Source organism: Xiphophorus couchianus, chromosome 11 (assembly GCF_001444195.1).
Source record: "Xiphophorus couchianus chromosome 11, X_couchianus-1.0, whole genome shotgun sequence".
In the NCBI taxonomy this organism is placed as follows: Eukaryota; Metazoa; Chordata; class Actinopteri; order Cyprinodontiformes; family Poeciliidae; genus Xiphophorus; species Xiphophorus couchianus.
This window is the reverse complement of record NC_040238.1, coordinates 21946409-21970542: the sequence shown is the minus strand read 5'-3', so window position 1 is coordinate 21970542 and position 24134 is coordinate 21946409. Positions and strand designations below refer to the sequence as shown.

At 37.2% G+C, this 24134-nt stretch overlaps 1 protein-coding gene across 5 annotated transcripts in view; it reads left to right on the top strand.

Annotated features, from left to right (window-relative positions):
- The first annotated feature begins 5526 nt into the window (after positions 1 to 5526).
- LOC114153346 (roundabout homolog 2-like) overlaps positions 5527 to 24134 on the top strand; it is a 106084-nt gene continuing 87476 nt past the window's right edge. For 3 of the 5 annotated variants that reach the window (XM_028031834.1, XM_028031831.1, XM_028031830.1), the window contains exons 1-2: positions 5529 to 6086; positions 9393 to 9719. In XM_028031834.1, the coding sequence (XP_027887635.1) occupies positions 6032 to 6086; positions 9393 to 9719 (382 nt within the window). In that variant the 5' untranslated portion in view covers positions 5529 to 6031. Of the gene's footprint in view, positions 6087 to 9392; positions 9720 to 24134 lie in introns of all 5 variants that reach the window. The other 2 variants (XM_028031833.1, XM_028031832.1) reach the window with 2 other exon arrangements.

Below are 24134 nucleotides of genomic sequence, written 5' to 3'. Positions count from 1 at the left end.
TGCAGAATTTAAATTTCCTGCACTGACACAATTTTTATGTCCTTTTTAAAACCGGAGAGCTGGTGCAATTTTCGTAGCATCTAACTAGATTAAGAGGTGAGTGCCACACAACTCTCTCATCCATGACTGCCTGTCTGAAACACGAAAAGAGGCCATTTCTATGGAAATGCAATGTTTACACGCATGGAAGAAGTCTATTATCTGCCATTTTGAAAATGTTATGTGCACACCGCTTCCCAGGATTGTACCTCGTTTTGCACTCAGCTTTCTCTCCCTTGTTTTCCTGTTTTTTTGTTTGTTTGTTTCTATTTGCTCATCCAGAGGAAAACCAAATGGTGTTAATGCCTTTTGTGCCTGATTAAGCACAAACCTTTTCTGTCTCCTCCTTGTCCAAGTATTGCGAGAGAGATGTCTCACTAGCTCTCCCAAAAGTACTCCTTTCAGAGTCTGAATGGGGGCCTTTTTCGGCTTTCAAAAGCATTTCAGCGGACTTGGACAGATTGAACTCTTTCCTCTTCACTATTGCAAGGTGTGTCAGGAGTTCAATAGTGATTTGTGGAGCGTGAAGTTCCGAAGGAAAGTATTTGAACAGTGCAAGAGAATAAAATTATATTAATGCACTGACAGCACAAACCATGACCTGAAGGAGAAAAAAAAAGGTATTTCTTGGGAGGTGAAACAGTGATGTGTAATTAAGGCTTGTAGTCATTTAAAACTTTCCCGAGAGGCATGGCAGATATTTGAAGAACAATTTTGGTCCTCGAAGTTACAGTTTGTTAAATAAGAGTTTAGTTGACAGGAGTTTTCCTTTGGGATTTATGCCTGGTGTCCATTAGCTATACCACAGAAAGATGTAAGATGTACCACTTTAAAACTGAAAGGCGCAGCAAACATAAAAAAATGGCTTTACATGTGGAAACCAATTGTTGTCACTTGTACTCTTATAATTGAATAATTTGATCTAAATAGTTGTTTTTTTTAAGTTGGGAAGAAAAAACAAAAAAAGCCCTCAATTCCAGAACTACTAGATTCACAATCAGGTTATCATCAAAGACAATGCAAAAGGGCCTTACTGGTCAGACAACTGTTTGTTTTCCTGAAATATTTTAATCTCTAGGCATTTATTTCTGTGTGCTCCTGGCTATTAAGGGAGTGTTAACACCATGGTGAGACCAAAAGAGTTATTTAAAGCCTCAAATTGAAGATTTTAGCAAGTTTTGAGTCTGGCAAGTTGCTTGGAGACATCTAAATACAGGTTGAAGTCAGCCAGCCCTCATGGACGTGGACTTCTTATGCAAGAAGGAAGGAAAAAATATTCCCAAAAAACAGTTTTCTGAAATGATGTTATTTTTCCCCCCCCGAAAGAGGAGCCTAAAGTTTCATCATTTGGACACCAAACCAAAGAACAGGTTTGGTTTAAACCAAATACAGCATTCCAGAAAAATAAGTTCGTGCCAACATTGAGGCATAGAGTCGGAGGTTTTGTGGTCTGGGGATGCTTTGCTACAGTATGACTTATTCTGCTCACAGTTGTGGCAGGTAGCTGTTCCTACTGAGTCTGGTTTTGCTGGAAGTCTCTTCCCATTTGGAATAAGTGGTTCCTTTCAACTGTCATCAGATGTTTTCTCAGAGTGATGGATTGTTTCAATGTCGATAACTAAAAAACAATAGTTTGGTTTTATGAGCCAGAAAACTTTTTACCAGAAAAATAGTAAATATAGTTGGATTAACTGGTTCTCATTGTAATCAAGCAAAAGACTCAGCACAATATTAAGTTACTGCATGCTGCATGTTTATGGTCTTCAGATTGGTGACATCTTTCCCCATTCAGGCTAAAATGACAATGAAACAAACACACAAAGTGAGCTAAATACTAAACATGATGCCCTTTCTTGTTTGTTTTATGGAGTCTGGCTTAAATATGAAGGAAGTGCCTGTGGGATAAGCAGCTCTCGCTTTCAGACAGGGGTTTGGCACTTGTATGCACGTCTGGACTCAGTGCTCAGGACACATGTCTGCTCGGCTCTCATTGAAGCCGGCCATCCTTGGTGTTGAACACGCTGTCACACACACCATCTGTTACCGCCAGCTCTCCTGGCTTGAGCAAACATGGCTACGCGTAGGTAATGGTGCAGACAAAAATTTTGACCTTGACACTGTCTCCTGTGTGTGACCAGGGCGAGATTGATGACAGCAACTAAGCCTTTTTCATTTTGGTCGGTGGGACACAGGAAGCAGAATCCCATGGTGCCTGGAAACCCGTCTGTCTCTGTGTGTGATTAGAGGATGGGTCTTTCTCCGTCTACTTTGCCTTATTGAACTTTCAAGATGTGTATAAATTTCTCTTCCTACTATAGTCTAGACATCCATTATCAAAAGACATTATGATGCAAATAAGCCTTACATGCTGAACTTAATTTAAGCAATTTTTCTTTAAATGGCTGAGAAAGGGGTGACTTTGAAACTGGTAAAACAGAGAGTAAATAGAGTTTAAATGAAAACCAGTGTTACTCAGTAGCTTTGAATTATGCCCACATTTTCAACTGATGGCGCTTTGTAAATAAGAGTCAGGATTTTACTTTGTTATATCTTCACTTATTTAGTGTACAATCTTCATCCCATTCAGGATCACAGAGTTTAACTGTGCCTAGCCTCTCCCAGTAGAGTACTAAACAGAAAGGTAAACAGTTAGGTTCATGTTCTTTATTTTATTTCCAACTTAACTAAGTAGTTTTGACAAAGAATAATTGAGTCTCAAGTTTTCAATGGAAAGTAGTGGATCAGCAAAAGACAAATCAATGCTATTTGAAAATGAGTAAATATACAAGTCATTTCACGTCTTGTCAGCTTGCTGTGTGGTTTTCAAATATCATGTCAGGAGCAAAATACCTACCGGATCTATAAGGATTGCATGCTTGGTTTTTCTGTTTAAGAATAAATACAATTAATAGCAATGTTTTTCTTTGTTGTCATTTTAAAAGTCATTGTATTTTTCTGAAGCCATCTACTACAGCTAAAACAATTCTGGTTAGGTCCCAAGACTTTTTTTTAAGGTTTTTATGACGGGTCCAGTTTATTTTACGAGAACTCTATCTTGTGCTTCTGAATCACTTAGATTGGAGAATATAAGATTCAAGAACTTAAAAACTTACATCAATGTAAGCAGTATTTCAATCCACTTTCTACAGTACGTTGAACTTTTACAAATTCTGTTACATTAAAATCACAAACCTCAATGTATTAAATTGAGATCTAATGTGATAGAAAAAAATATTTTTTAAGTAAAAGTCTGAGAACTGTGGCGTATACATTGTGGCAATTTAGTCTTAGAATAAAAACCCTTGTTTTGTATAGACCTCAGAAGTTTGCAAGAGCACATTAGTGAACAAATGGCATCATGAAGACAGAACAGATGGGTCAAAGGTAAAGCGGTGGTAATATTATTTAGATATGCCGCAAAATCCCAGTGTATATTTGCAGTTCACCACAAAATATAAAGGTGACAAAGCAAACATCTGAAAGAAAGGTCTGATTTAGATGAAAACAAACAAAAATATGTGGCAAGACTTGAAAATAGCTGTTCAAAGCTGCTCTACATCCAATCTGACTGACTTTGAAACTGCAAAGTTGAAGAGAAAGACGTTTTAATATGACCAAGAGCAACTAAACACACATGGACTCCACACTTTTCTGTGCCATGTTTTTCGAGCTTGAGCTAGCCAGGCAAAATTTTCATTGACAATGAGGTGAAAACAACCATATAAACAGAGATTTTGATGTAAGAAATTTGACCCATTGTGACATATTGGATCCATAATATCAGAGGAATGAGATTCATCCACTTTACCTGACTGTGCTCACTTCACACCCCATTTTACACATGATCATTTCACTCATTGTCTACGGTTATTATTCGATCCGCTGCTGTCAATGCAGTATCAAAAAGAAAAAATGGTTTGATTGAACCATTTGGATTGATGGCGCCTGATGCAGCCTATCTCCTTCTCATCTCACTGTGGGGAAACTGCATTTATAATGCCACTGACAATATTGAGCGAATTGACAATGAGTCAGGAGAAGCACCCAAGGCAGTGGGTGGGGAATGAAGTGCCATTTCTTTACAGCTGTGGCCTTTAGTAATGACTTTTTCAATCGTAAACATGAAAAATGAATGTCAGCTATGAAGATGAGTGACGTTTGTTTAAATTATTGTACCAAGAAAGCATACGCACATTAAGCTAAATACAGTATCTTGTAAAACGTATCCAAGAGTGGCTCTTTACACATATTGCCACATTACAACCACAAGCTTCAAAGTATTTTATTGTGATTTTCTAATTGCTAGGGGCAAGATAAAGTTTATTTATTTTTTTACAAATGAAGTTATAGTGTGGTGTGCATTTATTCCCAGCCGCTTGGCACTTTGTTGAGAAAAAGAGCATCTCCACAGCATAACACCCACCATCAAACCTCACTGCAGCCTTGTTTATTCCCCTTATTCAAACTCTGGCTCGTTTGTCTCGAAAGTTTGTTTATGGAGATGTGAATGCACAGTCTAACTCTGATGAGGACCAAAATCCTAAAAACCTAGGTCTCGGTTTGCTTGAAGTGAACTCTGGGCGCATCAACTATAGCTACATGTGAATGACACGTGCACTGGTGACTGCTCCAAAAGCAGCGGATTATAACGCAGGGCATTCTGGTAAAATACAACAAACGTGAGTTTTTCCCGCTCGTGGAAGAATTGGCTCATGGTCATTTGATAGGAGACAAAAGAGAAATCCCTCACTCAGTAAAAACTGATGCCAATCCATTTTTGGTTACATTCTGTGAAGAAGGAAGTTGCGCCAAAATGTCTTCTGCAGAGATTTTTGTGTTGTTTCCGTCAGTGTGTCTTGGTGCAGCACCTCCACAGGGGATGGGGGTGAATGTGAAAGAAAACTGCCCCAGCTGAAAATGTAACAAATGTTTCAATTTTGGTCCCCAACAAAACCTATTCTACTAGACTGCAAGGTGTGGAAACAACCCATGTATCACTTAGGTTATTATTTGTTTGAATGTTCACTTTCAGGTGTGACAAAGTGTGGAAAAATCCAACGTACATAAATACTTGTGTAAGGTGCAACAAAAACATAGATACAAGTGCTCCTGGAACTGAATAATGCATCAGCTTTATAAGAGTAAATTTGAGAATATTTGTATCAAGGCATGGTGTCACACTGACACAACATACTTTTTTTTTTTTGCAATAATTTATTGGATCTGCTGGTTTTAGTGAAAGCGTAAACTCCTATAGCCGGGGAGTGTATGTACAATATTTTTGCATTTAAGATGAAGGGAGGAAGATGCACTCATTGATAGAAACATAAATTAAAAACAATACCCCATCATAAGCATGCTGTTATGCATTATCTTTACAGCCGCTGAGATTTATTGTTGAAATTTATAGTGCGTATTATCATCGTGGGGCATATTATTATTATTTTTTTCCCCTCTGGGCGACGGAGTTGATAGGAGGGGCTAAGCTGCGCCCGCACCGCGCGCGCACAGCTACTCACCTCTGACTGTTTCCCATCTCCAACCTTTCATCCCTCAACTTGTCCCACGCGGGGGATGGACGCGACCGGTCGCCTCGCGTGGAGCCGCGGGTGAAGCAGAGGCGTCAGGGAGGGGATGCTGTTGAGGCGGCGGAGCCGTAGGGAAGTGGAGAGGTTTCGGTTTGGGCGTCGGTGGTGATGTTTGAATTGGTGACTGCAGAAACTGCCAGCGTGTCGGAGAGTCGGGAGAGCTCAGCTCACTGGTGCGCTCTTACTGGAGAGGGAGAGGAGGAACGGACATATGAATGAGACTTATCTCCCCCCTTTAGTGTGGCTGAGAATTGTTTCTTTTTTCTTTTTTCTTCTCTTTTTTTGAGGTTGTTTCAGTTCACCGCGCCGAAACAGTTATTGGCACAGACGAAAACGGGACTGACTGATTGAATTGCTTTGGAAGGAATTCTTGCATTGATAGCTTACGAGGCCAATATGCCAGAATGGGTCCTCTACAGTATCTATTCCTCTGTGGACTTCTGTACACCCCAAGCGACGGTAAGTTTAATCACATCTTTTCCCCTAACATTGTGAACTGATATGAGTTCAGGATGCGACCTGAGACACAGTTTGAAGCTCAGAAAGAACAAACTGAGTGCCTTAAGAGAGAATTTTATTTTATTTTTTTTTCTGAATTATTGGCCATGATGCCAGCGCACAGCGCGTTATAGTTAGCTGATTTCAGTTCTGCCGTCGGATATTGCTGTAGGCCAACTCTTTAATGGCTTCGTTAGACAAAAGTCTCTCATTTATTCATGAGGTCTCTTCCAGGGAACTCATTTGTCACAGGAATTAAATCATATATGACATCTAGAAATAGTTTATTAAACGTGTTTTTTTATACATGTTACGGAGAAAAGTGTTTTATTTGATAGATTATTTTCATTATTATTTTGTCTACAATCCTGTTAGAATTATAATTATGTACAACCTTTGTTATACTATCCTGGTCGCCTAAATAATGGTCTAATTGTCAGATTGAACTCAAAGGAACTCGGAGCTGGTATGAAAACGATGGAATTGATGCATAGTTTACTCTTTGGAAACTGAAAGTGCTCGTTATGTTGTCGCTTCATAAAAATGTTTCTTCAGCGTGAATTCAACCATGGAATTTGAGTAATTGTGATCCAGTTCACAGCACAAGATGTAGATGTAAAATGAGGTACTGCCTGGACACTTGATAGATTGGGCATAACATTATAACCACTGACAGGTGAGGTAAATTGAAATTGGGTCCGGTATGCCCTGTTCCATATCTACAGTGTTTCAGGGAACGAAGAGTGGTAACCCACCATCAAGTTTTATTGATGAAAGTGGGAAGCAAAGGCTGGCTTGTGCAGTTCCAATCCAGCAGATGAACTAGCGTAGTGTGTATTGCTGAAGTACTGTTAGAACATTTCGTATGGTGCTACATAGAATCTGGTCACAATGTTATACTTGGTCGCTTCATGGTACATTGATTGACCTGTTTGGTCCTTTTTGAGACTTCAGTTGTTGTTTGACTGCTGTTGAGCTTTGTACCTCATGATTGGGCCTCTTGTTTTTCAAAGCATGGTCCTCATCTAGTATATCCATCCGCCTTATTCCAAGTCGAATGTTAATAAATCAGAACAAACACTGAGTAGATTGCAAGGCTTTTTTTCAAAGATTTGCATCTGAAGAGGTGCGGAATTCCTTTTGTTCAGCACAAATGTCTTCCTCATCTTTGGTTAAAATTGTCAGAAGGAAGCAGAAGTAATTTATGTATGACACAATGTTCAGGCAAATAACCCTTGATGTGTTGGAGAGAGTGATGACAAGATCACTGAGAAAACAATTGTATTTTTAAAACACAAAGGGGATGTTATATTGACTTTATCGTTTTCAGATCTGACTGGTTTTAAATTTGTTCTGAGATTGCCTTTGCAAATAGACTTTTTTAAAGTTATACTCATCAAACAAAAACAGCAAAAACAACAACAAAATATTGCATTAGAAGTCCAACTTAAATCTATTTGAAATGTTCTGTCACTTTAAATTGGCTTTTATCAGTGTTTCCCTGCTTATAAACCCTAAAGAGGCACATTTTCTGCCCTGAGCCCTTGATTTTCTGCTTCAGTACCACGGACAGCTCCCCATAAACACAAAATTGCAAGAAAAAGTATACTGACGTTCATCTATAGAAGTCTCCTGCCACGCTTTTATCACAAAAACATTTTACATGGCAGCTTTTTTAATTTGGAAAAGTTTTAGAGGAGTAAAAAAAAAAAAAAAATCCTTTTTTATCATATTCGTTCATGCAGGACAGAGATGTTATTCATCCAGATATAATTTAGAGAAAAAAAAAACTCCATCTATCTGCTTTGTCCTGGCTCATTTACATTCAGGGTCAGGGGGTTGCATGGAGCATGAATCGTGCAGAAAACAGTCAAATTCCCCTAACACAGTGCCAGTCCATCACAGGACTAAACGACTGACAGGACCCCACAAGCTCTGCCTGCTGTTGGCTGACAGTTACCAACCACTGAGCCAGTGTGCCACCAACAACTTTAATAAACTCATTTAAATTCCACAGTCTGACAGCTTCAGTCTGAAAAGTGTCAGTGGAGACAACATATTAGACAAAGTCAGTATTGCAGGAAACTCTGTTTGTTTCTGCATGATTTATGGATCTGCACAAATGAGGAAGATGTATTGTAGACAGTATTTTAAAAGCATTTAAAAAACAAACAAACAAAAAAAAAATATCACCTTAGTTCACCCTGAGTTCCTGACTAATGGAATACCTTTTGTCAACATGTAAATATATCTTATTTATTACATGGCCTTATAAAAGTCAGTTGTTAGCAGCTTAAAGATCACCTTTTTGTTTGCTTGCACACACACCTACACACAGAGCAAATTTTATAATGTCTTCATATACTGTGAAGGGGAGAAACAGTATACACACCTCCATAATTTCTTGCTGGTGAGGAAAATAAAAATGTTCTAGACTTATTGAAGGGTATTGTTGTGAATTCTTGTTTTTAGCTGTGATCAGACATTTTTATGGGGATTTTTAACCATAAACAGTCAAAAACAAGAATTGGAATGCACGACAAGCCATCAATGTAAAGGTCAGAGATCAAAGAAAAGTGTAAACTTTGTTTATCCCCTGGTGTTACATTAGGAAGTGACAAATGTAGTCTAGCATTTGCTGCAATGAACCTGCTGAGACAACATGCTTGATGATGTCAGTTTCTGACGAAACGTGTTAATGGAAAAGCTAATGAGTTGTAATGACATTTCAGCTCTTATCTATGAAAGTAAATATGGAAGCTTCCACGTGGTGACACAGCCATTCTCAACTGAGAAGAGCTTGACATTCATCAAGTTACTTCTTAAGGACTGCAAAAAAAAACAAAACAACAAAGAAATCCTATTTTATTTTTATTCTTATTACAAACTGAATTTGCTGTATATGAAACTAGATTTTATAAATATAACAGTTTTATATCACAATTATCAATTATATGTGGATTCACATCTGGTGAATATCTCCAGCTTTGAGCAGGATGCATCTTGGACCAATAAGGATGGAAAACCTAAGATCTTCTTGCACCACTCATTTTCTTTCCATTTAACATTTATGCAGGATTTGTGTTGGCTCACATTCCGACACCCAGTAAAAAAAGGTGTTTGTGGTATGTAATGTAAGTACATTTGAGGGGTTTTTAATAAAAGAGCTTGCCTTATTGCGCTCTTACTTTAGTTGTTGCTACAAGATTGGATTGGACCTTTGCTACTGCTTTAACAGGACATTTTACTCTCTCGTCTCCTTTCTAGGGTCCCGTCTTCGCCAGGAAGATTCCCCTCCTCGAATCGTTGAACACCCTTCTGACCTTATCGTATCGAAAGGTGAGCCAGCCACCCTCAACTGCAAAGCAGAAGGTCGTCCCACTCCCACGGTGGAATGGTACAAAGACGGGGAGCGTGTTGAGACGGACCGCGAGAATCCCCGTTCCCATCGAATGCTGCTGCCCAGTGGGTCACTCTTCTTCCTGCGCATCGTTCACGGACGACGCAGCAAACCAGATGACGGCAACTACGTGTGTATCGCCCGAAACTATTTGGGAGAGGCCGTGAGTCGGAATGCTTCTCTGGAGGTGGCATGTAAGTTTGATATTTCGTCGTCTTCCTCTGGTCGAAAAGGTTCTTTTAGGTGTCAGAGTTGTATTGTAGAGGAATGGTAGAATGAGGTAACCTTTTATGGGGTGTATGAAAATGTGAAATTGTATAAATGTTGGATTGGGAAAAGGTAGAGTTCCTGTTAAATTAAGCATAACACTTTGGGGCAGTTGTGCTACAGGATCCATAGAAGGTGTCATCTATCATAATCCACGCAACTTCACCTTCTCGGCTGAATCTACCAGCGCGTGTGTGTATGCTCAATGCGCGAGAATGTGTGTAAATCTGTTTTTCAGGCTGCTAGCGAGACCTGTTTGGATGACCTGTTTGAGTAATGTATGGGCAAAGCTGTGAACCGCTCCGGGGAGGAACAAAGATGGGGGCAGGATTTTAACCCAGCTAACTCCCTTTCACTGTTTAGAGTTGGAAGGATGCAGCCAGCTCCCAGCCAGATCGCTCCCTGTGTGGGAGAATGGCGCTCGGGGCGATTCACATTTCCATTATGTGCTAAACTGAGCTGATTTCTTGCCATGAACAAGATGCACACATTCACACATGCTCGAACACGCACACTGATATACATGCATATACACAATAAAAACAAAGAATGTCTGTTTCCTTCTCTCTGTTCTCACAGCTTGGGAATTGCAGGCCAAAAGCGTATTGGTTTGGTTTTAAATTTACAGAAATGTCTCGTCTTTCTATTCACATCTTTATCACAGAACAAATATGACTAAGAAGTAGTCTGATGATTTCACTAGTTTAAAATATAATTTAGTTTTCTTTGTGAATATTGACATAATTGACACTGACATATTCATGATCTTACTGTGGTGTTTGTAAAATAATGAACAGGAAAGAATAAGAAACAAAATAAGAGATAAAAGCAATAACCCAACTGCAATTAAGACACATCCTCCAAATTCTCTGTGTACACCTCTTCACTTGGAGTAAGACTTGGTCTTATTTCTGTCTTTGTCTTTATATCAAATCAAATTCTGTAAATTCAAATGGGAAAAGTAAAGCTGGTTCTGGTTTGGCTAGGAAGCTATTTTATCTTCAGCCTCGATAAATAATATTTTCACTTGTAGTGGGTTTCCCTTTCCCTGAATGCAGACAGATTTGTTTTCAATTTAACATATTTTTTTCCCTAAAAGAAATTCAGTGTGAGATCATCCTATTACAGTAAAATATTCATTATTGTAAGGCGTTTAGCTAAACCTTACCAGGATTGCCAATAAATTTGTCTACAGTACATTGTGGGGTTTGATTCTTCCACAGATTATGTTCTCGTGAAGTTACCAGGAGAGAGCCACACACCCCCGCACCCTCCTCTCTCTCTCTCTCTCACTTTAATCAATTTAAACTGCACTCCATATCACATTTACTGTGCATCTTGAGCCGTCCTATCGCATTTGAGGGTTGTGAATAATTTTCCCACTCTCGTAAAGAAGCCACAGACCCAAAACTGTCGTTACAGTTTCAAAAGGAAAAATGTTATGGCAGCTTCACTGATTCCCCTGACTGAATAGAGGCTGAATTTGCTAACACAATGACTGTGTCAGAGTGATTTTGTGGGGATTTGCTGGATCTCTGTGAAGACAGAAAAGCTCATTTGTATTTTGTCACTCAAATTAGCATATGTAATTCCTTTTTTTTTCAGATTAATTGCTTGACGGGAGGGTTGACATCTTTAACAGCAATACATCTAAAAGGAGATATAAGGTGTTTGAAACCTACATCAACTAAAAGTAGATGTAAAATGGAGCTTTATTGTTTGCCTGCAGGCATCTCTATCTGGTATGTTGAAAAGCTGGAATGATGTGAGTCTAGGATGATGTACTACCACATGCAGAACCCCTGAAGCCATTCATTGGCTTTCATCTGGCCAGATATATGTGCATAGAACCATTCTGGAGAGTGAGGAGATTCTGAGGTATCAATGATTGCTCATGGAAAGTCAAAGCTTAGACGCTCTGCATTCTTTAGCTGCTTGGAGTCACCACAGTAGCTGGATGTGATCTTATCTGTACTAGTGATGCAGCAGTTGCAGATTTTACAGCAGATTTCTAGTCACTGAAGCTTTGACCTGCAGAAACTGATTTTAGTTTCTCTTTAAGTTCTATAAATAACAACAAGAGCCTTTATTCTCTACTTTGTCATTTATTTTTCAGATTGGCATTAGATTTGATATCACAGTATGTGTGTGTGAGAAAGAGAGCAGTTGGTGTTACACAGCTCTGCAGCTTAGCACAATCACACTTAAAACAAAATTAAAACAAAATCTAAGTGATTCAAGAGTTAAAACTGGAAGCTGTTTTCACCATTTCCCTGTGAGCTACTAGAACTTGTATAGTAAGCATTGCTAAATGCATATTTATTCCCTGCACACCCTTAACCTTATTTTTTCCATACAGGCCAAAATTATCAGGTTGAAAATACATAAATATGTTATCTTTTCTATGAAGGAAAATGCAAACATAACTTTAAGGGTCTTACTGTTATTACATATTAAACATAAACTAAACCCATAATATTTAAAGAAATTAAAAAGGAATCAAACTTTTGTTGAAAAGTGATTTTTGTAAATCATTTTACATCTAAAGCATAAATGGGTTTTGGAAGAATCAATTGTATTGTTAAAAAAATATATACAATGTCCAAGATGTTTTCAATCTGTAGTTTTGCATTTTCTTTACATAGATTTTTATTTATTTAATTTTTTGTCTACACTCAACATTAAGAATATGATTCAGGTCACTCGTTCAAAATACTTGTATTCCAACAAGTTTCCTCAAGACTTCTTTAGAGTAAACCTTATTGGATTAAATTGAAGTGAAAACAAAAATGTATTTATTTTCCATTTAAAACATATTTTTATTTCTTTTTTCTTAATGGCGTTGGTTCGTGAAAAATCTACCAGTTTATTCTCGTTTATTTTTTGTTCTTTTTATATTGTCCAATATGTATCAATGCCCTTTGCTGGTAGTACAAATTTATTCAAATTAATGTGGTTGTGGTCCACACTAAGTCATTCTGAGGTCTATAAATGGCCTGTGGACTGCACTTTGTACTAAAGTGTGTGGACCAATGTCTTAATTGTGTGATTTGCAAAATGAACCCGACATTACCAACGTGATTCATGAGTGATAAAACTGTTATGCCATCTATCATTTCTAAGATATAATAATAGTAATAATAATAATAATAATAATAATGGTTATTGCTGTAAAGAGTACAATTTTAGATGTGCAATTGTTTTGTTTTATATATATATATATATATATATATATATATATATATATATATATATATATATATACACAATACAAAAAGGTAGTTTTTTTCCTTGCAGCTTCTTTTTATTCAAGTACTGCAGAACCATGTCAGCCTTTTGTTTTCTTTGTGTGGTGCAGAATATCATATTTGCAGAGATACAGAATCTTCTGACATCTCCAGGGGCGGCAGGTTCTTGCCCCTCTTCCTGCGGCCAAAGAGGGATGGGAGCATGCGGGCAGAAGGAAATGCTGTGGGGATGAGAGATCTGTTTCTTTAAGAGTTCGCACACATCTGCAAATTTTCTAATGGGCTGTGGCAATGCGTCTCAACCAGTGGTTCAGAAAATGTAGCAAAACCAGAGGGGTGCTGCTCCCCTGGGCACGTTTCTGCTGTACAAGCTCAATTTTGGTGGCTTGTCATGCATTTGGTGAGCCTCAGTCTGACTGAAAAATTTGACAAGGCATTATTCACTCCATCTGATGCAAAACACTTCAGCTGTTTAAGATGGCAGTGGAGCTTAAAATATGTAAATTATGCAGAACATGCCAGATAAATCTACAGCTGCCAGCTTGGCAAAACAAATAACATACCTCAGAACATTTGTTTTCCCATTAATTAACTGCTCCTTACAGAGATTTTCATTCATACTCGATTGCTAGTAGAGCCAATTACAAAGACTCCACCTCATTAGAAAAAAAAATAAATCATAAATACATTTGATTATATTGTATGTCTTGGTTTTATGGTGTGAAAACAGATTGGAAAGCTGTAGTGTCTTGAAAAAGTATTTGAACATTTAAATATTTTTGTCACTTTTCAGCCACAAAAATCAATGTATTTTAATTGGATTTTACATGATAGACCAACACAAAATAGTGAAAGTGAAACAACATGATATGTCATTTGCACATTTTGTCACAAGTAAAATTGTGAATTTGAAGTAATTGTATTCTGCCTCTTTGGGTCAATAGGTTGTACAGAAACCTTGGGCTACAAATGGAACCAAATTACAGCTGCAAGTCTTGTGGAGCTAATCTATGTCTACTGAGTTCATTCTGTTGTGCATCATAGCTCAGTACGACAAGGAATTTGCTTTAATAAACCATTTCAGAATAGTTCCAGCTGCATGTTTAGGTGTCACTTTATAGAATCAGGCTCATGTCTCTTACATGTAAGAGGTATGTAAGAAAACATGCCTCTTACATGTTTTCTTAAAGGATTGACCTGTGCTTAGTCTTACCCAACTTTCTTTCAATTCTCACCAGATTTCCTGTCCCAGTCATAGCATTAAGCTGCTACCACCATTTGATGATGTGCTCCAAAAAGTGTTGGTCCTATCTGTTTCCCCTACATGGCATCTTGTGGCTTTCTTTTAACAATGGCTTTCTTCTTGCCACACTTTCCCACATTTCATATCAGTTGGTATATAGTTGTCATGTCAACAGACTCTCCCACCTGAGCTGTGGATCTCTGCAGCTGCCACAGCTTTACCATGGCTTCTTTAGCTTAGTTGACTCTGTGAGACATTCAGATTTTACAATATCGTTGTATTACGCAACCCTGCTTTAAACTTTAGGCCTAATCTATCTTGTTTATTCCATTACATCTAAATAAAAGTGGATGTGACCTGACAAATCTGAAAAAAAATTATACAGAATATATTTACATTCACTGCGACGGACTGGCGACCTGTCCAGGGTGTACCCCGCCTCTCGCCCGGAGCGTAGCTGGAGATGGGCACCAGCAACCCTCCCGACCCCGTTGGGGACAAGGGTGAACAGAAAATGGATGGATGGATGGATATTTACATTCAGCACGATTTGTTTCGTTGTCTCCTACATATTTGATGCAATCTTGATGCTTCTGCCTTTTTTTTTTAGATTGCTAGTCATGCTTAATCACCAAGGGGCAACATCAACATATTTTTTTATTCTCTCTCCATGGTTATTTAATCTCTATTAAATCTTTTAGTGTGCTGCAGTTGTAGAATGATGGATTTGCAGGGGAAGTGTATTACATAGCTTGCACCAGATGAAAATGAATGCAAAGACCCTTCTGTGACCTCTTTCTTTTATTATGGAAATAAGTACAACAAAATGAGCCGACCACGGGGAAGAAAATTTGATCTTGACACCAACAGGCAAATATTTACAATATTGGGTAGTGGACCATCAAAAAAGCTCAGAATCTGAAGTATTTTCACCTCTCCTGAAATTCGATTTCCTGAGCATCCACGTTGGCTGCATATTCAACGCAAATGATAGCATCGACCATTTCACAGAGAAATGAGGCCGTGGCTGTTCACAATTTGAAGGTCTCATAGTTTACCGTGATAAACCACACTCTTGTTTGGTGTTTTGTGTTGTGGCGTGTCACTTGATTGTCCGACTCCAGATTTTGACAACCAGACGTCACTTGTTTGTGAGTGCGTAGGCCATCCACTGTTGCAACTTTTTACATCCTCGCAACCAAGCAAGTCAGAAACTGCAGCGGAGCTCTGCATTCTGAGCAACATTTAGAAAGAACTGTGGAACCTCGAGGCCACCAGTGGACTGGCACTAATCATCACGGCGAGTGGCTGTTGATGGAATTAGAACAGCTCCCTTTAAGTATTAAGAAGAGACAGTAAGAAATAAACAGTGATGTGTTGAAGGGAGCTGTAGGCAGAGGAGAGGCTAATGTAAGGGTGTTTATTAACACAGTGCTCAAGAAGATGGGACCCATTCTGCTTGACTGTGCCAAAAGCATTAGGTCTGTAGTCACTCAGCCACATAGCTAATAATCAATGTCTCTATTGTGTTGTGGTGTGTAATGGATGCTTATTTTATATTTCATCAGAGTTCAAAATATATTTTGTTTTGAAGGTTATGCTGTTGGGTTGTTGGTGTTACACAGTAATAATAATAATGTAGTGATCTATGCAGCGAGTAAAATGAGAACTTTTTTTGTTGTTGTTGTTGCCAGGTGACATTATCTCAGCTTTTAAAAAGGAACGTTCTGTAGTTCCACAGAGTTGAACTACGTTATTTTAAGGAGACATCAATGCCAGTGCAGTTGTATCTTGATTTTCCAATGTGAATCACACCTAAGATTGATGGGGAAGTAAAAAAAGAGCACTAAGAGATCTCAGACTGCCTTTCTTTTTAAACTGAGCAGGCCTGAATATTTTCAGGAAATGTTTGAAAGAACATCATGTAATGGAGGTGAAAGAGAAAGCAGAGGGTTGGACGAGCAGTTGTGCTGGAATGAGGGACTTTAACTGTTGGATGTTAAGACAAGCAAATCTTTCCTTTTACATTGTGACCCTCTTTATCCTCATTATTTATATTTGTGCCAGTTAATCTATCAAAAGCAGTCACACTTTGTGTGTATGAATACTTAAAAGATTTATTCTCTAAACATTGCTATTTTTTTAATCTCACCAGTTCACCTACAATTTAACCTCTGCTTGTGTTATGTCTATTAGCTTGTAACTGAGTCTTCTGCATGGATGGGCATTTCTCTGGGTCACTGGCGCTATAGAGTATACAGCATACATTATAGCCAGTTGGTTTGATTCAAGAGGTGAAAGTTTTTCTGCCTTCTTCAGGCATGAAATTATCTAATTTCCCAAAGCACATCTCAAGGATTAGATTGTTAATCCATATTTATACTTTAGTATTGACATAAACCACAACTAACTGATTATTAGTCATCTGCTTTTCTTTAACTATCCAGGCATATAAGTGCAATTTCTTTGGTAGGGCTTTTGTTTTTAAATCGGGTCTAATATTGTGATCGTTAATATGTTTTTTTTTTATTACTATGTGTGCTGGATTTGAATCGTTGAGCTTGAAACCGTGTATCTATGTGTGACATTTCAAATAGGAAATGTATTTGAGATGGTCTGTTGTGTCAACAGAATTGTCAAATTTACAAATACAGATTTTTTGCCGGTGTAGTTGGTCACACTGCATTACAAAAGCATTGAAGAATCCTCTGATACTTTTAAATAGTTTGTATTGCAGCATTTTAGGTACTTGGTAAACAAAACAAAATAAAAGAAATGAGGCAGACAAGATACAAATGATTTTTAAGCCCTGAGAATGCTGCAACTAGCTCACCATTAGCTGGTAAAAATGCAAAAAAAAAAAAAAGGCATCTGCTTTGGAGATTCCCAAAGCTACATTATGAGTACAATTTTCCTTTGATTTTGAATGAATTTGATTTTTCCTTGATTAAAACCTGAGAGACTGAAAAACTCTGCACTGAACAGAAATTCTATAAAACATATTTTAAGATTTAGGACAACTGTACATATAAGGGAGCATTTACAGTGCTTTTGTTTTTAACTGTGTTGACCAGTCAAGTCAAGACTGACATATTCAGAGGTGATTGTTGTAATTGAAAAGGTTTGAAACCCTCTTCCATTTAACATCCTCTGACAAGCTTCATTAAACCTGTACTATTTATCCTGACCTTATCTGATCTTTCTCTTTGAGGTACAGTGTAGATTTTGGTTTATTATTCATTAGTTATGATGCACATATCTATGAAGGTGAAGAGCTACATATCATCATTTATTATTGAATCAACAAAACATGATATATAAATGAATTCAGTAAGCACTAGCACTCATATCTGCATCTAGTTGGAAAGAGACCGAGTGTCATTTCAGATGAGATAAAAAAAAATACTGTGCACTAATTCATTTTAATTTATTTAACTACTTTTAGCAGCTATGTAAAAACTCTGAATAAAAAAGGATGATGAAAAGCAAGAACTTCAAATAGAAGCCCAGAAGAATTAGCTTGAAGTGTGCACTAATGTACCCATGAGTTTGCTGTTTATTATTAAATCATATAGCTTTGGGTGCTCAGCTCTGCCAGCCTTGTTCTCAGTTTCTGCTGTTGAGAGTGCAGTTAGGAAGGCCAACTCCCGAACTCATACGATTAGACAGCTAAGGAAAAGCTTGAACAGCCTACAGCTTTCATCTACATAAAACTGAACTTCTTACTAGTCAAGTGGCTTTTAGCACTTTTTAAGATTTACACAAAGTTGAGCAAGTAGTGTTTAAAGAAGAAGAGCTTGTAACCTGCAACACGATGCATGGTGATGATATTGTAACATATTTTTTGACCAATCTCAGTTTAGATTCATCAAAGGCCCTTAGTCTTTTCCTAATAGATCTATTTCCTGATTTTAGCTCTTGTTTTTTTATAATTTGCAAATTCATATAGCACTAAATGTTTGATGCATGGCTTAGACTGGGAAGTTAAAGAAACCTGCTGTTTTCTTCATTTTGTCAGAGTCCACTCAAAGGTGGCCAGTGTGTAGAAGCATGACTAACTAGTGCATTTTGTTCCCCTTTTTTCTGCTGAAGACAGTGAGATAAGGGGCTAGCATCTGGTGCTAACTGGACCGTGCTCTCTCCTTGGAGGTCTGTGCATTTTTAGCTTCGGTAAGTTAGCTAAGGGCTAGCATCTGGTGTTAATTGGACCATGCAAACACCTTTAAGAGCTCTGGTGCACTTTCTTACAGTTGGTTGGAAGAAGCATATGCCTGGCGTGAAGGAGCACACTAACATGATTTACTCTGTTGAAGGTTGTTTTAGCTGTTAAAATTGGTTTTGATTATTTTTAAAAGGCAGCTGCATGATTGCAGGATCTCAGGGTGGTTTTACACACATATCTACAAACACTCCCATTACATTTTTATGTGACAGGTGTTTTATTACAATGTAGACATGGATCAATATGAGATTCTAATGGTATGATAAAAAAGAGTAAAAATACCACAGTTTCACCGGATCAGGGCACAAGCACACAAATTGGTAAAAAAAAATGTATTACGTGATCTCATAGTGCTTACTTGAAACAGCTTGCAACTGAGGTTACTTTAATGGGAGGGATATATGGCTGCTTTAGCATCCATACCTTGGTTATCCAAAGTAGATTTATATTAGTCACCAAGCAGTGCAACAAAAGAAAACCAAAAAAAGTCAGAAAATGGGTCATTTAAGTACTTTTTTGCAATTTATGTAACAGATCTTCAACTACACAAGAAGAAAATATCAGAGTGAGGAAAAGTAATCACATTGTCCTCCAACACACTAAGTCTATAGCAACATGATTATAGATATAGCTTGGGATAGCATATCCCCATAGAATGAGGCTGTTAGTACAAACTTCTTACTGTATAAAAAGCTTGAACAGAAAATACACTGTATCACAATATCAATATTTACACAAAACTGTCAGATTACATTATTATTAATTAATTAATTTTTTTGAAGCAAAATAGTTTTGGCAGCACAGGGTAACTTTATGTTTAATGTACTAAAACAATTCCAGTCATTCTAGAACTTTGTCTTGCATCTCATGGAAATTACATTAAACTATAATTACATTTTTATGGATCTAAAGTTGAATTCCAACTTTTAAAATTTTGAAAATATCAGTGCTGTAAACTGGCTTATGGTTACATAATATATAGTTCAAATAACATCAAAATGTATGTTACACATAACTTAAGCTATTTTAATTTAGACTGTAGGGTATTTTTTTGTACTGTAAAAAAATACCTAATTTACTAAGGTTTTCAATTGTGTCAAAAAAAAATGTGGTTAAGCATTTATCTTATAATGGCTTGATTAGATTAGCTTAAGAGTTAATTGTTGTGTTTTTACACTTTTTTTACATTTCAGGGTTGTATACTACAATTTTTAAATTCAACTGATCTATCTCCTCCACATTAGGTATTGAATTCCACATTAGGAAATGGAATAGTATTTTATTCCATTTCCATTAAAAGCACAGCTGTAAATGCATAAACACTAAAATTTAGAGCAAAGAACACATGGTTGAAAAAATATTTTATGGTGCTGAAACTGGCAGCAATGTGCTGTTCATTAGCTTTTAAGAAAATGTTTGCGTTCAAAATATTGACAAGCCCAAAGAACAGGAAGTCTTTATGTGGATTACCTCTATCCATTATCCATCACAAATGGGGTAGCTAGAAATTCCCCAAAGACTCCCAATTTTCCCCAGAGGAAAAATGATTCGATGAAAGGATTCCCCAGATCAGTGGCTGGCTAGTGTGGCCAGTATTGGATTTCAATAACCAATTACTTGAAGGGAAAGCGGCTGATGTTGGACATGCTCTGCCAACAATAATATCCAAATACATTTTTTAGCTTTCTAAAATAAAATAACACAATTTTTAGTTAATAAATAGCTAAATAAATAAATAACTGTGCAAATACGTCTACATAAGCTCCACAAATTGTCTTCCATGTGTCTTTGTCATGTTCATGAATAATTTAGATAGGACTATAACTTTTCATATCTATATATTCTTATCAATACACACATCTGTTAAAATGGCACATTTATTGTGAAAAAAAGCAAAATCATTTAAGAACTTTTTTAACCTTTAATGTGAATTTAAACTGAACAATTAAAAAAAAAAAAACAGACTTAGTAGTGAAAAAATTAAATATGTGTGTTCACAAACCTACATTTTTAAACTGTCTTTTTGATTTTATTAGAGCTCCCAGTCCATTTCTGTAGGGCTTTATCATCATGGCCAGTCTTGACATGATAAGATTTGTTGACTCTCATTTACAAAACCACTCCAGATCTTTCAGATTGTGGTCTTTCGTGGACAGGCCTCTTCAAATCATACCACAGATTTTCAACCAGATTCAGGCCTCTGCTCTAACTGGGACATTCCAAAACTGTTACCTTCCTTTTATTAATTTTAATACATGTTTTGGATCGTTGTTGTGCTGAAAGATGAAATTCTCCATCTTGAGTTTCCTAGAAGGCTGAAGAGTTTGTGCCAGCATTTTATTTTATTTTTTATTTTAAACCTTTCAGAAGTCCTTCCACTTTGACCAAGTTTGTTGTTAATTTTCAGCTGAAGAAAAGGCCCAAGCAAGTTTAGCTGAGCTTGAATGTGTAAATTTGTAAAATAAAAAAGCTTCCATGTCACCCTACCATGTAGCCTGGGCATATGAGAAATATAGGGCATGTTGTGACATGTGATACGCAGCCAGTACTTATAAGCACTTGATCATCCTTTTCACTGTGCTTCTAGCTACAGTTAAAGTCTTGGAACATTGACTTATATATTTTGACAATAAGAGCCCCATGGCTTTTGCTGTAAGATGAAAACATGTCAGAAAAAGTTTTCTAAAATAGCTGAACCTTAATCAGATGCAACTGGAATTATGTATACCGACTACGATTTAATGTGTTTGAATGTGGTAGTTGATTCTGAATACATGGATATGAGAGCATTTACACACTTAAGTAACCATGTTTTAAAATTTAGTTTAAAGAAAATCTCCACAAAAGATTTCCCTTTCTACAACTGAACAGGTTTAGGCCACTTTAAAGGTGGAAAAATGTTTAAAATTTATGTCGGTCTAATGTTTATATCCCAAAAAATGCCATTGAAAATGTGAGCTTAGACTTCCACTCTATTCACTATAGATAATTGAAAAACATGTATATTTATTTGTAAATATGATCATAGTTTGGAAAACACATGGGAAGTGAAGAGCCTTTTCGTAGTGAAGAGTAAAACTCAGTTGATGTAAATTAAAGCAGCAGTCAATGTTTTTAAATGTAGCAGACTATATGTTAACGGTCATACTGGTTCAGGCTGTTCATATACACCCGTCATGGCATACGACTGAGGACACCTGTTAAAGTGAACGATTTCTCTGTCCTGAAGACTGTATGCCAGATGGAGAATCTTCAGCAAAACACTCAGGAAACTGCAGCTGCCATCCTCATATTTCACACCTCAAAGAAAAAAATATTTGACTGTCAAAGTTAAATTGAAGTTTATCACTTAAGTGGCTTGCCAGAGCAAATCTGTATTAGAGATGTCCTTTGTAAATACTTTATTATTGTGTATAACCTGCATCTGTGTTTTGTTTATTTGAACTATCTTTCTTTTATATAGAGAAAACAGCCCTGTGTTTTGTGCAAATTGATAGATTGTGTTTGGCAAGGAGTAGGCCACAAAATTCATTTTCAATATGACAGATTGCAGAATTATTCATTACATACCTCTGTCTGTTTTTCAAAGTAAGTATATTGGATGCCATACATAGTAAAATATTGGCTATAATTTAATGCAGTCATGTTCCAACATCTACATTTGAAATATGGCTTTACATCTTTTTTTAGTTGACTTGGCACTGGCTTAAGCATCTCCATTAGCAAATCTCAAATAAGGCATTCACGCTTCCTCATAGATGTAGTTGTAACTTATTAATCCTGTCATTCGTGTGAGCTGCGTTTAGATGTCGCCTACTGTCTTCACTATAAATATGAATCATTAATATAACATATAGTTATGAAAAAATGAACAGGAAGTTTACTGTTTAAACAAAATGTTCAATGAGATTAGGCTCACAGTTTTGGTGAATTTTTTATATGACTAGTTTTGCTGCCGAATTTCATCGAAAATGGTTGATTTTCTGAAATAACGATCACAGTACAGTAATGTTCAATAGAGTTGAGATTTGAGTTGTGGTAATACCATTCCAAAAGCCTGAAATGTCCATTCAGTAATTTCCAATGTGTTTCTGGTTTATTGTATTGTTGTAAAATCAAATCCAATGCAAGTTTCTACTCTGTCTGTTGGCCATTGCAATGAACTGACAGGGTGCCACTCACAGAATAAAGCTGTACTCCAAAAAAGGGACATTTTAGCTTGACAGAAATTTGGAAAAGCCAATGCTTTGTAAGAAAATGTTCTATGGTCAGACATTACAAGATTGAACTTTTTGGCTACAATGACTAGAATAATATTTGCATGAGCCAAGGTAAAGCCAAGGTAAATGGTGTTTGTAGTATAATACTGTTGTCTGTATTGGTGCAATTCAAAAGATGAATGTTGAAGAAGGGTGACTATCCTTAAATCCTGCAACTTCCCCTCATCTCAACAACTAGATCAGCGGTGCCACAGTCCAGACCTGGACAGATATCCTGGAACTTTTAAATGCAATCCTTTACAACACATATGTCAGAGTCAAGGCCCGCGGGCCACATCCGGCCCGCGAGAAGGTTTTTTACGGCCCCTGGAATGATCTTGATTTATTATTAGAACCGGCCCGCAGACCGCAGTAAGCCGGCACCCCGTCTGAAAAAAAAATACCTTCCTTATTTGAACTGTAAGTAGTTCTTTAAATGTTCTGTGAGATGATGTACTTACCCATGTATCCATAACAACCGGAACTTTCAATATCCACCAAGTTATTGCCGAAATATACCATCTATTAAAGGAGTGCCCCCCGGATTAATTACACTCTCTGCAGCTGCAGCTGCGAAGTTACAGTATTAACCCGATACTTGCTGGAAAGTGCAACGTCTCCCCTTTCAGAAACCGTTGGAATTTTTCCACTTAGCGCTACGTGTGGCGGAATTACGGTACTGCAAATTTAGATGTGTCGCCGGCGACACGTGTAGCTGCGCATCCAGGCTGCTCAAACGTTGTCTATGTTTGGCAGCACATACCTGTGTGAACAACTGTTTTCTTTGATGAACCTGAACAAAACATCACACAGAAGTCGACTTACTGCTGAACACCTTCACTCAATTCTGAGGATTTCCTCAGCTCAGAGCCTTACCCCGAACATTGATGAACTTGTGGAAAAGATGGGACACCACCAAGTATCACCCTCAACCTCAAACAAGTGAACATTACTGTGCAATCACATATTTAGAGTTTTTACTCAGTTCAAGTTTAAAAGTTAAAGTTTAATATTTGTTTTCACTGCATGTTACTTCTCCTTGATGAAAGGGCTGTTTTTGATTAATAGTTTTTGCACTTTATTTTATTGTATTTCAATCCAATTATATTTTAAAAATATTTCAGTTGTGTCTGTTGAAAATTAAAGATTACTGACAGAGCCATAAGAAAATGTTGCTTTATTTATCTGATCATATTGGAATATATTTGTTAGGTTTTCAGTAGGTTCAATTAGGTTCACTAGACTATATGCGTCATTTAAAAAAATTTCAATGAACATTCGATCAGTCCGGCCCTCGGCTTGTAGCTAAATTTTTTATTTGGCCCTCCGTCCATTTGACTTTGACACCCCTGCTTTACAACACACCTAAA